This window comes from Lactuca virosa, chromosome 6 (genome assembly GCF_052849685.1).
Source record: "Lactuca virosa cultivar CGN04683 chromosome 6, Lactuca_virosa_CGN04683_v6, whole genome shotgun sequence".
NCBI classification, from domain to species: domain Eukaryota; kingdom Viridiplantae; phylum Streptophyta; class Magnoliopsida; order Asterales; family Asteraceae; genus Lactuca; species Lactuca virosa.
In genome coordinates this window covers 112,232,676-112,248,010 of record NC_136431.1, presented here as the reverse complement: position 1 = coordinate 112,248,010, position 15,335 = coordinate 112,232,676, and the positions used below count along the sequence as shown (strand labels likewise).

The following is a 15,335-nucleotide window of genomic DNA, read 5'->3' as shown; positions in this document are numbered from 1 at the left end:
CTTCAAGTTACAAAATAAATCCTTATTGAGGACTCCTTCTTCTTCTTAGAATAAGTACTTTCCTTCATTTATTGTAACAGTCCGATGGGTCATGTTCTAATGATCTCTCATCGTATAATGCACTACTTAGACTCAGATCTCCTAGGGACAAATTTCGGAACAAACTATACCTTCCTTCATGTTCTAATGTGATACAATCACAATTCAACATGTATCATTTCTAACTACCAACTTCTTTAACAATGAGTGCGATACTTCTATTGATCACTTTGATCATCATTCACTTCAATGTTCTGGCTTAAGTCAAATGCTACATCAAACCTGGTTCTCTGAACCATGTGACATACTCATCTTAGTCAGGCTCGATTTGATATGACCTCTAAGGTCGGAATAACAATTATCTTCTTAGTCATTACCAAAATGATGGTAACGACAGACTAGAACAAGACATAATCAATTACTAGCTCCTTGGTAACCTTGTGACTTTCCCTGATCCAAGTACGAGTCCTGTGCTTCCGGTAGTATAGGCTTCTACTACCATTCACACCTACTCATACTCGTCCCAAGTATTGTCTCGCAGTTCTCCAAGTCACCATACAAGAATTTCACATAGGTATTCAATTCATCAGATGACAAAACTAGGGTTTATATTATTTCTTGAAACGATTACACAAAGGTTCAATTTTACCCTATACTATGCCTCTAATAGGCTAAGCCACTTGTTACTATTCACATTACTACTTCATAACTTGATCTTCGGATATCAAGTCTTTACTTCTAATTCCAAGCATTGATATTTGCTTCGTCAAGGATATTCTGAAATTCCCTTGGCGTTGGCGGTGCGCTTGGCCTTGTTACTTCATTTTTCTTCGGACAGTCCTTAGAAATATGGACTTCTTCCTTACATCCGTAACACCCCCTTGGGAATCGTACACTCATTGGCGTAATGTCCAATTTCTCCACACTTGAAGCATTTCACCTTCCTGTAATGATTGCCAGAGTGTTTATTTTTGCACTTCCCGCACCATTTTCCTTTACCTCCTCTTTTGCCAGACTTTGAGAATATGTTGCTCTTGTTGGACTTTGAAGACTCCTCAAATTTCCTCTTCTTGCCAACTTCAACCATGTTGGCGGTCCTGTCATTGATCATTTCTTCAATAGACTTAGCAACCCAGATAGTTGCCTCAAGAGCAGATGCCTGTCGTACTAGCACAGTAAGTTCATCCTTACTTTGTTGAAGTAAACGTTTTTTCTCTTCCATCTGTTGATCCAACATCGTACGCACCACTTCCTGCACCCCAGCCATCGTGATTGGCTCAGGATGCGGATTATCGTTTCCGAATCCACTTTGCGTACTCGCCATTTCAATCTATACACCAATCGCAGGTGATTTTAGATCTTTATTTTCGATAGACGTTAAATCTTCGTTATTACTCCAAAATGTTTATATGTTAGTTCTAATATCGTAGTCATACGTTTAGAATCCTACACACATAAGGTTCCCAGATCCGGTCGGCAACAGACCATAGATCCGAACAAATAATGGCATATAGCATTTAGCACATAAAAGCATTTTAGGCATCTTTCCTAAAATAAACTAGTGCTCGTGTCTAAAATATGGTAGAAACTCATCTCACAATCATCACTTAGCATTCTAAGTTTAAGTCTAGAAATCCTACAATTTCTTAGTTCGCTTAAACTAATGCTCTGATACCAACTGTGACATCCCCTAATTTCTCGGCCAGAAAAGACCGATTTAATTTATGCTTTTCAAATAAAATCAGAGAAATCCTTTTAAAAGATGTTGCGGAATTGGTCCCCAAAACAAAACATGATAAAAGTTTATCAAAACCTTTTAAGAAAGTATATATTTTCCTTTTATAACAAAACCTCGGGATGTCATGTTCCGATACAGATCAAAAGCATAAACAAGACATTATAAGCCTTACAACGGTTATTTACAACTACTGGCCTATAATCCAAAAATCACTCATCATCATCCGACTATGCTCCGGGTCCACTACCTGTAATATAAAAAGCTGAGTGGGTCAGGCTTGGAAGCCTGGTGAGCATATAGGGTTTTTAACCCACAATAACTAAATTTAATATGCTTAAACATCAACAATCAACCAAATTACCCCAACCCCATTATTTTATTTATTTCTTAAGGATTTACCCTAAGATTCAACTATCACTCATTCCTAAGGATTCATCCTAAGGAATAGGCACGAAGTCACATCGTCGCCAGGGTTTATACAACAGGCACTAAGTCCATAGCTGCCAGGGTTTATACAACATGTGCTAAGTCCATAGCTCTTATTTATCGACAGTATTATTCACGGGAATCCCCCCCTACAATACATGTTAATGGGTTTTTAGAGTACAGCTGATGAACATATAGTTCACAAACTTACAGGTTGCGAGTCTGCTAGTGTTCCACAGATCATCTAGAATAGTCTGTGGTTGTCATCCATACTCTGTTGAATGACGGGGGCCACGTTTGGGTAAGTGATTCTCTCATAACTCACCACTCACCCTCAACTCATGATCTATATAACTGATCATCTCGTTTATCCAACTCATCTTTCATCACACACCCACTATTTCATCTACCCATGTTTTACCCAACATTTTTGTAGATAAAAATACATATACAGTTTAAATTATTTAAAAACCTGTATAAATCATTCCTTCAACATCCATCTCAAATAAACAAACAATATATATTCACACATCACGTATTTTATATAAAATACTTCATATCTATGTGTAAGGTGAAAGTAACTACACATTCACATGCTTTAATGATAATCGGGCAGCACTTCGTTTCCTAAAGCGATCGTTTCTAATAAAACCGGGAGTTTTATTGAGAAACCGGGCTCTGTGAGGGTCGGGCTTCGAAACCGAAAATATAAATTTCTCGGGCTTCTTGGGCACTTCAGGGCGTATTTCGGGTGTTTGGTATAATACCGGGGCTTTGGGGGAAGTGGAAATAGCTAAAATATTGAAAAAGGGGTGAAAAATGCCAAGTTTCTAATTCTAGCCGGGAGATCTCGCAAGCCTTGTATTTATAGGCGGGGTCCGAAGGTCGGCTAAGAAGGCTGAGTCAGCAGCGAAGGTACGTGGCAGCAGGATGCGAAGGTACACAGATGGATCGCACGTGCGAGGGTCCTGGTGTCACCTTCTGATTGGACCGAGGTCTAGGTCCGAGGAGGGGGGTTCATGGCGCACCTGCGAGGCTCGGACACGTCAGGAGGAGGTACGCATCGCACTCCCATTGGACCGACCTTCGGATGCGAGGGTAGGCGATACGCCTCGCCAGCTGGCTTCGGTGACTCAGCAAATTTCGGACACGTGGCACGTTTTGAGCGAGGGTGACGTGGCCGAAGTCCACCTATGCGAAATTTCTCGATTTTTGTGCAAAAACTTCTAAAATCCATGACTTTCGCATACGAGCTCCGTTTTTGACGTTCTTTATATGCACGCGTAGGTACAATTATGTTGTACAACGTTCGTTTAGACTTATTCGGCTAATTTTGACTTTAATTTTTATATTATTATTTTTAACAGACCGGGACAGGAAATCCGTTAAAAATTCATAACTTCTTCATCCGACGTCCGTTTTCGTCTATCTTTTTACCGTTGTACTACTATTGACGATACCTTCGATTCTCGTTTAGGTTGTGTCGGCTAAAAATCACTCGATCTAAAATTCGAGTTTTTAGCTGTCTACTACTAAGCTGAAACTTAGAAAAATCATAACTTCCTCATACGAAGTCAGATTTGGACGTTCTTTTTATACATACTCTCGGTTTAATGAACACTACGACTTTCGTTTAGATCGCTAAGGCTAAAAAGCAGTTTATCAAAAACTCACTTTTTACGTCATTCGGAACCGTGCTGGTTTTGTCGCAAAACTTCAACAGGTCATAATTTCTTCGTTATAACTCGGATTTCGGGATTGTTTATATATCCGTAATCTTTGTCACGACCACTACAAATTTCTTAATACATATTGGCTTTATCTAATATTTATTTTCGACGCTAGTTTTTATTCTTAATTAATTAAATCCTAAAAATTAAGCATAAAACACATAATTTTCACATAATATTCAGATAATTCCTTTTCATTTCTTCTAAATGAGTTATAAAGGTTAACCTAGACTATCACGTCAATATTAATGCCTAGCCTAGAAACACGGGCGTTACATCAAACCCAATAAATAAAGGGGTACGATATACTCCAAAAGAACACTACTATATTGCACTAAAAGGTTGTACAAGGCAAGCGGGGTCGATCCACAGAGACACGGTACACTCAGTCTATACCTCTTTGCGCAAGGTACTTTGGTCACCAATAGTAAGGAGGGGGATTTTGAATGCAATGATTAGAACAAATATTTAAAGACACAAGTGATCGACTAAATAAGTAAACTAAATTCAGAATTTGTAAGGACTCCAACTATATGTATGACAACATAGCAATGCGATTGAAAGATGACTAGATGCTTGCTTAATTCTATCTAAGTTGGTACTTGAAAGTGTTAACAAGCTCTAACATTTCCCATTCACCACATTAATTAACCAAAACAAGCAGTTTGATTAACCCTAACCTTACTAACCTAATCTAAACAAGCTCTTAGAATTAGATAAAAGATTGCATTAAGCTTTATTTGAATGTTCCCAATAACACCCAATACTCCTCACAAGCTCGGGAGTGTAAGAGTGTGTGAATAAGATTTACACTAAATTCATTCAATGGAAATCAATTTAGTGCTTGTTACTTAGTCCAATTCACAAAACAATTACGGATTTTGTGATTAGATAACTTGAATGACCTAACCCTAATTTAAATGGCCAATAAGAATCACAATTAGAATCAAACATTTGATTATAGAAAAATCAAATTCACTAGATAGAAATTAAAAGAAAACATCAAGTCATATGATTGAAATCACAACTCAAGAAGTCAAAACATAGAGTTGGAGAAACTAGGGTTCTAGCCACACATGGCTAGAACAAGATCACAAGTCGAAAAGATGGAAATAGTACGCAATTACAACTTACAAATAAGAGAAAAAATGTTTCCAAATGATAAATGATCAAATCCTTGAAAAAGCCTGCGCAATCCCCTCACCCATAGTGCTCTGATATCATGTGTATCTCTAAAAATGACCCTAATCCCGTAATATGAAAGATATGAAAAACTGTCAAAAGGCAGTTTTTGGGTCGAACACGGCCCGTGTCAAAATAGGCTAAACTGACATGGGTCGTGTTCACCATGGTCAACAGCTCATTTTTGGTCAAATACACCCCATTTCGAAATAGGCTAAACTGACACGGGCCGTGTTCAGCATGGTCAACAGCTCCTTTTTGGTCAAACACGCCTTGTGTCCGTTTTTCAGTGCAAATCGAACACGCCCCGTGTACGCTCCTGCTTCCAAGTCTAATCTTGATTTTTCCAACTTTTCCGTTTTGCATCCAATCATCCCTGAATCTTCACCCGTGCTTCACGGGACCTCCCAAAACATGTTTCAACCTCCGGTTTACCTAAAAATCCCATAAAAGCGTGAAAATTAGGTTGTTCTAGAGACTAACATGACTTTGATGAAATGAAAGAAAAATGAAAGACAACTATGCTAAATGGATGCACAAAAGGGAGTAAAAGGTGTGTAGAAAGGTGCACAAAATGCACCTAACAATCACCTTGCAACACCTGGTGACTTTCGACATGTATTGGATAATTTGTTGTAGAATTTAAATCAGCATCTTCCTGAGTTAATGTCGAACCATCTAAATGTTTCGATGCTTCAGGAATCTGATTGTCATCAACATGAACTTCAGGATTAATTGCCATGTGAGGAACACCAAAAATTAAGTCATAATCTATATCGAACGAATTAGGAATGGCAGACTCATCATTGGTTTTTGTGATGATAGGCCTCTGTTCAAAAGTCTTTTCGACACGTTTAACATAGTAATCATCGAAAGTGAGATTGAAAGTTTCTTCAATCTTCCTTGTTCGCTTATTCAACACCCGATATGCGACTGAGTTCATCGAGTATCCTAAAAATATCCCCTCATCAGCTTTGGACTGAAATATCAAAAGGTTATCTTTGAGATTCATGATAAAACATCTGTAACCAAAAACATGGAAAAATTTCACATTTGGTTTTCGATTTCTAATGATTTCATATGGGGTGATATTAAAACGACGATGAATAAATGATCGGTTTTGTGTGAAACATGTTGTTGAAACTGCTTCGGCCCATAAATATTATGGTAGATTCGCATAGGCGAGCATAGTCCGCGCTGCTTCACATGGAGACTTGTTTCTCCTTTCGACAACACCATTTTGTTGAGGTGTGTAAGGTGATGAAAAATTATGTGCAATCCCTAGATCAGCTAAAAATGAATCAAGAACACGATTCTTGAAATCTGAGCCATTGTCACTTTTGATCTTTCTGACTTTCTTTCTCAAACTGAGTTCAATGTTCTTGATGAAATTGATCATCACATAAGCAGTTTCGGACTTCTTAAGAAGAAAGAAAACCCAAGTAAAACGAGAAAAATCATCGACAATGACCAATATCATGTACCTCTTCTTTCTGAGAGTGTCAACAGTCGAAGGTCCACAAAGGTCAATGTGAAGAAGTTCCAAAGGTTCGATGATCTTCGAATCGATGGCTATTGGATGACCTTGACGATATTGCTTCCCTTGTTTTCACGCTGCACATAACGAATCATTATCAAGATGTAAAATGGGTAAGCCTCGAACAAGATCATGTACCACTAATTTGTTCAAATTTTTGAAATTCAGATGAAATAGTCGTCGATGCCACATCCAGCTCAAATCAGATGAAGCCTTCTAAAGTAAGCAAATGGATGGTGTCGAGAGTAAACATATCACCTTTCCTCTTAGACTTGATCAAAACCTCTTTGGTTTCCTTGTTCGAAATGACACTACCTTCCTCATCGAAGACTACTTGATTACCAGTGCCCATAATGAGTTGTGAAACACTAACCAAGTTGTGTTTAAGACCTTCGACGTAAGCCACTCGATTGACTATGAACATGCCATTTGTGACTTTCCCATAGCCTTTAACCTTGCATTTTTGGTTATTTCCAAATTTCACAACTCCAACATTTTCCAAACTTTGATAATCTTGCAAATTTTCCTTTCGACCTATAATGTGACGAGAGCAACCACTGTCAATGTACCAATTTTCATTGTATTGATCGTTACTTAATACCTGCGATCAATTAAAGAATTTAGGTCCCCAAGGCTTTTTGGGTCCTTGGTGATTAGAATGAAATGCATTGTGAAACGAAGATCCTAACACCCAACTTCGAACTTTGGATTTCAGACAATCGATTAACTCAACTTCTACTGACTTAGGTATCGAGATGAAATCATTCATTGTTTTTGGTGTTACACTGACTTTCCCTTTTTCATCAGCAGTTCGTTTGGCCACAACTTTTGCTTTAGGAACTTCTTTCCATTTTCAAACTGAAGGATTCAAATCCTTTAATTAAGAACTTCCAGTTTGTGACTCGTTCAGGTAGCTTTCATAGGCATACCTGATTTCCTCTTGTGAAAACTTTCCTGATTTGTATCATTTTCCTTTTCCTTCAAGCCAATGATTGATATTCTTCGAGTCAGTTTTCCCTTTTACAAATGAAGCTTTGACTTGTTGCTTCAAATCAGGATTGGGAAAGTGAGGTGGTTTTGGTTTAAATGGTTCGTTTCTCTTGTCTTTGGCATCCGGTTTTACAAAATCTCTTTTTGGAAATTATTGTGTTCCATGGGTTTGTAAACGGCTTTGAAAAAGTTTGTTATAACCAACAGATGTTCGATTATAAATTTGTTGTCCATTCGCAAATCGTCTTTGAGTTTGAAATTGATGATAATTTCTTTGTTCTTTTTGTTGAAAACCATTTTTATGAAAACTGTTTTGTGAAAACCTTGCAGTTTGACGATTAGGAACAAAATTCCTTTTTTGTTGCTTTTTAACAAAATTCTCATTTCATGGTTTTTGAACATTCGGTTTTTGAATTGGTTTTGAAACTTTTGTATGACTTCTTGAAAAAGCATTTTGTTTTGATCAGGTTGGTTCTGAGTAAAAGACTTATTTTGTGAAAAAGTCGGAACTTGTTCAGTCGTTTGCTGATCAGATGATTTTTGTGCCAAATCTTTTGGTTTCTTAAAAGACTTTTTATTTTTCCAATATACATTGTTTCAAGCTTTTAACATCAAAATTCCTTCTTCTTTTGAAATATTTTGAATTTGTTCATTGAAAATTTGTGCTTTCGTCTTTTGATTTGTGAAACTGGTTCATTTGTTTGTTTGTTATCATTTGCTTTTTCTGTTTTAACTTCCCAAGTTCTTTTTGGTTTTTTCCTTTGAAAAGTGGATGAGTTCTTGTTAGGAGTATTTTCAATTGTAATTTGATTTGAGAAAAACCCTTCTTTCGAAACTCCTTGGTTATCTTCAACAACAATTTTTTGATTTCATGATTCACTTTGTCTCTATTTCCAGTAGTGACAAATACTTGATTGGGAAACACCACATCATCGGTGCATTTGAAATTTGGATAAACAACTAGGTTCGATTCGAGATAATGAGGACCTTTTTACTTCATCACCTTTTCATATTTCTTTGTTTCCTCATAAACTTGATCAACAACAACTATAGGAATAGCTGGTTCAATTGGAACATCTGCATCATCATTATCACTATCAGTTTGACTATCTTAAACAACCGCATGGTGATAGTCATGAACTTTTGATGTTGAAGGTTGGTCAGTGTTAACCTTTTCCAATGAATCATTACATTCTTCTTTAAGCTTTGCCTTCGAAGTGACATTAATGATAGACAAATGAGAACAATCAATAGTTTCCTCTTGCTCAGTCTCACTGATATTGTAAGAATCATCTTCAATATCAACAAAATTATGTTGAGAGTCAAATGTCGATTTCTCAGTCTTTTTCAAAATTTTGAGTTGTTCAGTCTTAGTCAAGGTCTCATTCACAATATGCACCAAATTATTAACATCTAAACATTCATCTATCTTAATAATACCATATGCATATGAGCCATTTGGGACCTTGTCAAATTAAGAGATCTTTTTTCTCACAATCATAGGATGTCGAATCTATTTTCTCCTTTTCGAATACCAACAAGGGTAATAGTATCTATGTTGTTCCTTACTAATTTAAGAGGAATGATGTAAATCTGTTAGTTTAGCATACAATCTTTTAGCAGAATTGCAATAGATGTTACGTTGTTTAATCAAAATACAATTTTAGTTTCTAACATGATCCCTATCAATAGTAACATTATTCATATGCAACTCAAGATTATCTATTCTACTCCTCTTCGACTCCAATCGTTTCTGTGTTTCTGTCAATAAGGATGTCGATTTTTCAGCATAACTACTAACAGAAATAAGCAAGTCATTAACATACGTAATAGTATCATCGAAATCAGATAAGACAATATCATATGAACTAAAATGAATATTAAAGGATTATCTAAGAGTACGTACCTTCGAAGTCATTGGAGACTTGTGGTCTCCTGTGGAAACGAAAGATTTCTCGGTTACTTTCTCCTCATCCTGACTTCCCTCTTCATACCTCGCATACATTTCTCCATGTGTGGGGTTCCTCATCTCCTCATCACCTGACCCGGATGACCAGAATTGATAAGTACCATCCCCATCATCACTTCCTTTTGTTACAAGCGACATTCCCTTCGTATTTGCTTTCACTTCCTCCTGCCATTCGACATAATAGGATTCATCTTTCACTCTATCCTTCTTTTCCTCTCTTTTCCTCAACATACAGTCAGTTGTCATATAGTTCGCACCATTGCAGTAGTGACAATCAAAACCGAAATCTCCTTTTAACTTCTTTTCTACCTTCTCACCGGTAACCTTACTCTCTTTCTTCTCAACCTTCGACTCTTCTCTTCCATTCTTCCCTAATGATGAGTTTCCCTTGAAATCACTATTTCCTTTGAACTTCGTATTGAACGGCTTCTTAAAGAACTTCTTAACTTTGTTGTTGGAATAATAAGCCACCACTTCATCTTCCGAATTCATGAGAAAACCTTAATCACCAGAACCATCAATCTTAGTAGCTTCGACTTCAGACTCTTTTCCAGACAGCTTCGAAACCAAAGCAAGAGGACCTCCCAAATTTATTTTTCCTTCTTAAGCTATTTCGTTGATCTTACTTTCATGAGATTTTAGAACATTATAGAGATCTCCCAATGAATAGTTATCAATGAATTGTTGTGTCTTGATCATCAAACTAATGTTTCTCCATTCCTTTTGAAGTCCCATTATGAAGGTGAGATTTTAGTAGAACGATGGACTCCATATCTACTGCACTTGAAGATTAACTAGTTAAGACGATCATAATAGATTTCAATCGTCTCATTCTCTTTCTACTTGAATTCTCCCAATTCGAGCAAGCATTGCTTCACCGAGCTCTTTCTAGTCTTCTCACTACCCTGATACTTCTCTTTCAAAGTATCTCAGATCTCCTTAGATGTTATACAGCCACGTACATAATTGTAAACAACCGGTGGAAGAGCACCACGAAGTTCTCGCAAACATCTCTTGTCATTTGCCTTTTGTTTATCTGTTTGCATTCCAACATCAGGATCAGAACCAACAGTTCCGACTTGTTCTAGCCTATTTATAGAATGATTTCTACCAGTAATGTAGCACGACAGATCTTCATAAATCCCATTGAGATAATCTTCCATACTATCCGCCCATTGCTCATAATATTCAGGAATCAGCATCAGAATTTTTTTTTGAAGAGCCGAGCAGATGAGAAAAACCAATCATTGTGTTCATGTTGAAGTTCGCCATTGATGTACGGACAAAAATGATAAAATGCTTCAGAGAGAAGAATCTAATGAACAAATCTTCTAGAATACAGACAACTAACACTCGATTTATCAAGGGAGATGCAAAATCGAATCAAAACAGTTGATCAGAAAAGATTTTCTAGATCAAAAGTGTAGAATATTTTTGAATCGAAATGGAGATTCAAAAACTTTTGAAAACACGAGAAAATTAGAAATCAACTGAGAGAATCCTGCTCTAATACCAAATGTAGTTTGTATGAATCGAGTGTAATAATGAGATCAAAGTATGAATTGATTCAAGAACACAATACATAAATATAATTTGGTTGGCTCTTTATTGCTTCTGAGAGAGTACACAGTATGAAAGAGTAAAGTGTTCTTACAGTTCACTAAAGTTACTCTAAAATATATACTTACTCCTATTTATAGGCGTTAACAGAAGCACAAAAAATACATAAAGGTTAAGACACTTAAGCTTCGAACTCTAAACTGCCCTTATGAAATACATACAACGAATACCTCATAACAGAATTCAACACTAGGTATAACAAAAGACGCTTTGACATCTCACAACATATTTTGAACCCTACATCGGTAAGAACTTGGAGGTTCGAGGCATGGTCTGAAAACTGGATAGTACTGTGTAGGTTCCTAGGGTTCGATACTATATTTTGTTATTAGCTACTACTATTTCAGGTTTGGGGAATGATGGTTACATTCATATAAACCTATAATGGTTGGTTATGGGATTAAAATTGGTATGTATTGAATGTGTGTTTAGACTAGTTGGTCTGATTGTTTGGTAACTAATTGATAAGGGTACCATAAAGTACATTTGGTGAGAGGTACGAGAGATTGGATGAGAGGAGAAACAATGTAAGAGTGTGAGTTCGGCGTATTCATGGTAGATCGTTAGAAAATGTATTTGATATGCTTCATTCATGTAGTTGAAAGTGTTGATTTGTTAGGAAGACAACTAGAGTGTTAGAGTTATATGTATGTGTATCAGAACCATTATCTTTGACGAGATATTAAGGAGATCTTGATCAATATATTGCTTCATTTGGGAGTGACAGAGTCCCGTGTTAAGAGATGACTTGGTTTTGTTGCTGAAGAATTAGGAATGATCGTCAGCCTTAGAAGGTCGATATCGTGAATTTCAAATTATAAAATTTTAGTATTTTGGGAGTTTTCAAGGTTTTGGGTATGTTTCTAGACATGGTTAAGGATTTTGGTGGCAAAATACTTTACTATACTGGTAAAGTAAATGTAATTGTTGGTGCTCTTAGAGGGAAGACAACCAATGATCCACTTCAGGAGTTGCGTCTATGAATGACAATGATTACTTATTTGTTTGAGTTGATGGACATGGTGCACGAAATGGAATTTTAGGATGAGAATGTTGAATACATGAGAGCTTAAGGCAAGGTTTTGACTGTTGATCGGGATAGTCGGGGTTATTTGACATATTATTTTTAGGTATGTGTTCATACAATGGAGGTAACGAGAAGACATCTACATTAGGGATGTCGTAGCTGGGCACATGATTCCAATTTCTTTTGTCTTTTTTGGAACATTCGGTTCAAGTCTTGGTGCAAGGAAAACTTTTATGAAAAAATGGATGCTCAGTTGTGGTCTTGCACGGTGTTCCACCCACATAAGACAATCAGAGTAAGCGCATGGTGCAAACATTGCGGGTAATTGGGATTGGTATCTCTCATCAACAAAGCTTTTCCCCACAATAACAACTTTCAATCTTGTAACGACATGCCACCATTCGAACTATAGTGTGGTAAGAATTGAAGAACGCCAATGTGTTAAGATAGGTTGACCATCAAGTACTTCGGAACACATATATCATGCTTAAGGCAAATCAGTTGATTCAGATATTATAGGAGCGGTTGGTAACCATGTTGTAACGCGCTATTTTAGATCGTTTCCATTCCGGGGTGGTGATCAAGGATTGGGTATTGGAAGGCTTAGGATCTTTGAAGAATTGAGTTTTGGGCTCATTTGGAGGTGGATGATGTATACTGGTTGATCTGGGTATTCGGATTATGTTTTGGAATTAAAGGGTATTTCGATAATTTGTCAGCTCGGGTTTGTATGGAAAATGGATGTTTTTCGGGATATGGTAAGGCAGGTTTGCGTTGATTAAAGCATAGAGCTTCTCGTTACCTTTTTATGGATATATGGATCGTCAGAATCGGACGAATAACAAAGAAGTTATGGCCTTCAGAATGTCTTTGTGTTGGAGGGGAAACCCTAGTACGCGGGGCGTACTACTACGGGGAGGGTACGCGAGGCGTAATATGGTTTAAGCTGATCGTAGTGTGAAGGCTTGATTGGGGGTGCGATACCTCGTACACTGGGCGTACGAGGAGTACACGAGGCGTACGAGGAGTACACGAGGCGTACGAGGGGTAAAGTGAAAACCCTATTTTCTAGTGTTGGAACCTATTTAAACACACTTATATCATTTGGATCAAACCCTAAACAGCCTCCATAGCTTCTTTTCGTCCTTAAACCCCATATTTGCAAGAGGGTGTGAGTTTTGAGCCTAAAGGTGATTTTGGTGGCCATTTTAGTGGATTTGCAAGAAGAAGGAGGTGGTGTCCAAGCATTGAACATGGGAAGATCTTGAAGGTCCTGCATCTAGAGTATATTGAAGAGCTTTTAAAGGTAAAAATCTTGCAACTTGCTTATCCTTCTTGCTAGTTGAGTTTGGGTTTTCTAGAAGTCCATTTTTGAGTCCATAAATCCTCTCTTGTGAGTTTGGGCAACTCCAGAGATTAAGGAAGTTAGATCTGAGGTTCTTCGGCTTGGTTATAGCATAAAAATGTTAACTTGATGACTTCTATGGCTCCATGCATGAATTAAGACCTTTGGAAAGGTCTTAGTGGGATAGAATGGGTTGTTGGCATCATATATGGCAAGTAAGGGCATATAGTTATAAATATATTATGTTGTAAAAATAAATGAGATAAGAGTATAAAATCTAAAATAAAATATAAAACTTTAATTTAGTTTTATTTTAAATATGTTTTGTTAATATAAGTATTTTATTGTTGGAGTGATGACTCAACTTTTTGTGATCTTACACAAAATATAGCACAACGAAGGGGAAAGACTCGAAATATTGTGATATAAATATGTCATTATAAAAAAGTTAACAAAAAGCATACTATTATTGACATATAATCTATAAATTAAGAAATGTATTTTCAACAATTTGCAACTAGTAAATAAAAACATTAATGTAAGGTGTAAGTATGGGTGTGGATGAGCGTAGTGGTGTAGGTGGGAGTCTGATGAAGTTGGTGGTTGTATGTATGCCTTGAGGATTATTTTTTATGGTTTATGATTTATTATGTTTTAGGGTTTAAGGGTAATGGCATTAAGTTATATGGGTTACAGTTTAAGGGTTATGTCATTAAGTCATATGGGTTAGCGTTTAAGTGTTATCACATTAAGTCACATTGGTTAAGGTTTAAGGGTTATGTTATTACGTCATATGGGTTAGGGTTTAGGGGTTATGAAATTAAGTCATATGGGTTAGGGTTTAAGGGTAATGGTATTAAGTCATAGGGGTTAGGGTTTAAGGGTAATGACATTATGTCATATGGATTACGGTTTAAAGGTAATGACATTAAGTCATATGGGTTATGGTTTAAGTGTAATGGCATTAAGTCATATGGGTTAAGGGTTAAGGATAATGGAATTAAGTCATATGGGTTAGGGTTTAAGGGTTATGTCATTAAGTCATATGGGTTACAGTTTAAGTGTTATAACATTAAGACATATGGGTTAGTGTTAAAGGGTTATGTCATTAAGTCATATGGGTTAGGATTTAAGGGTTATGGAATTAAGTCATATGAGTTAGGGTTTAATGATTTTGGAATTAAGTCATATGAGTTAGCATTTAAGGGTTATGGAATTAAGCCATATGAGTTAGGGTTTAAGGGTTATAGCATTAATTCATATGGGTTGGGGTTTAAGGGTTATGGTATTAAGTCGTATGGGTTAGGGTTTAAGTGTAATGGCATTAAGTCATATGGGTTAGGGTTTAAGGTTAATAGCATTAAGTCATATGGGTTAGGGTTTAAGGGTAATGACATTAAGTCAAACGGATTAGGGTTTAACGGTAACAACATTATTCCATATGGTTTAAGGTTTAAGGGTAATGCCATTATGTCATATGAGTTAGGGTTTCAGCGTAATGACATTAAGTCATATGGGTTATGGTTTAAGGGTAGCGACATTAAGTCATATGGGTTAGGGTTTAAGGGTTATGTGATTAAGTCATATGGGTTAGGGTATAAGTGTTATCACATTAAGTCATATGGGTTAGGGCTTAAGGGTTATGTCATTAAGTCATATGGGTTACGGTTTAAGGGTTATGAAATTAAGTCATATAAGTTAGGTTTTAATGATTATGACATTGATGTTGGAT

The 15,335-nt window shown here is 36.6% G+C and overlaps 1 protein-coding gene across 1 annotated transcript; it reads right to left on the bottom strand.

The window, feature by feature from the left end:
- Positions 1-6,854: 6,854 nt before the first annotated feature.
- On the bottom strand, positions 6,855-7,620 carry LOC145121860 (uncharacterized). Its single transcript, XM_079057553.1, has 2 exons — positions 7,582-7,620; positions 6,855-7,253 (listed from the first exon to the last, which is right to left on the bottom strand). The coding sequence occupies exons 1-2, from the start codon at positions 7,618-7,620 to the stop codon at positions 6,855-6,857; spliced, it is 438 nt and encodes a 145-aa protein (XP_078913679.1).
- Between the last annotated feature and the right edge of the window lie 7,715 nt (positions 7,621-15,335).

What these genes read in the sequence shown, in the direction of transcription:
- LOC145121860 (XM_079057553.1), bottom strand. Translation starts at nt 7,620, where the DNA reads ATGATACAAATCAGGAAAGTTTTCACAAGAGGAAATCAG. An exon ending in TTTTCACAAGAGGAAATCAG is followed by an intron (nt 7,254 to 7,581) that starts GTATGCCTATGA and finishes AATTGATCGCAG; the next exon opens with GTATTAAGTAACGATCAATA.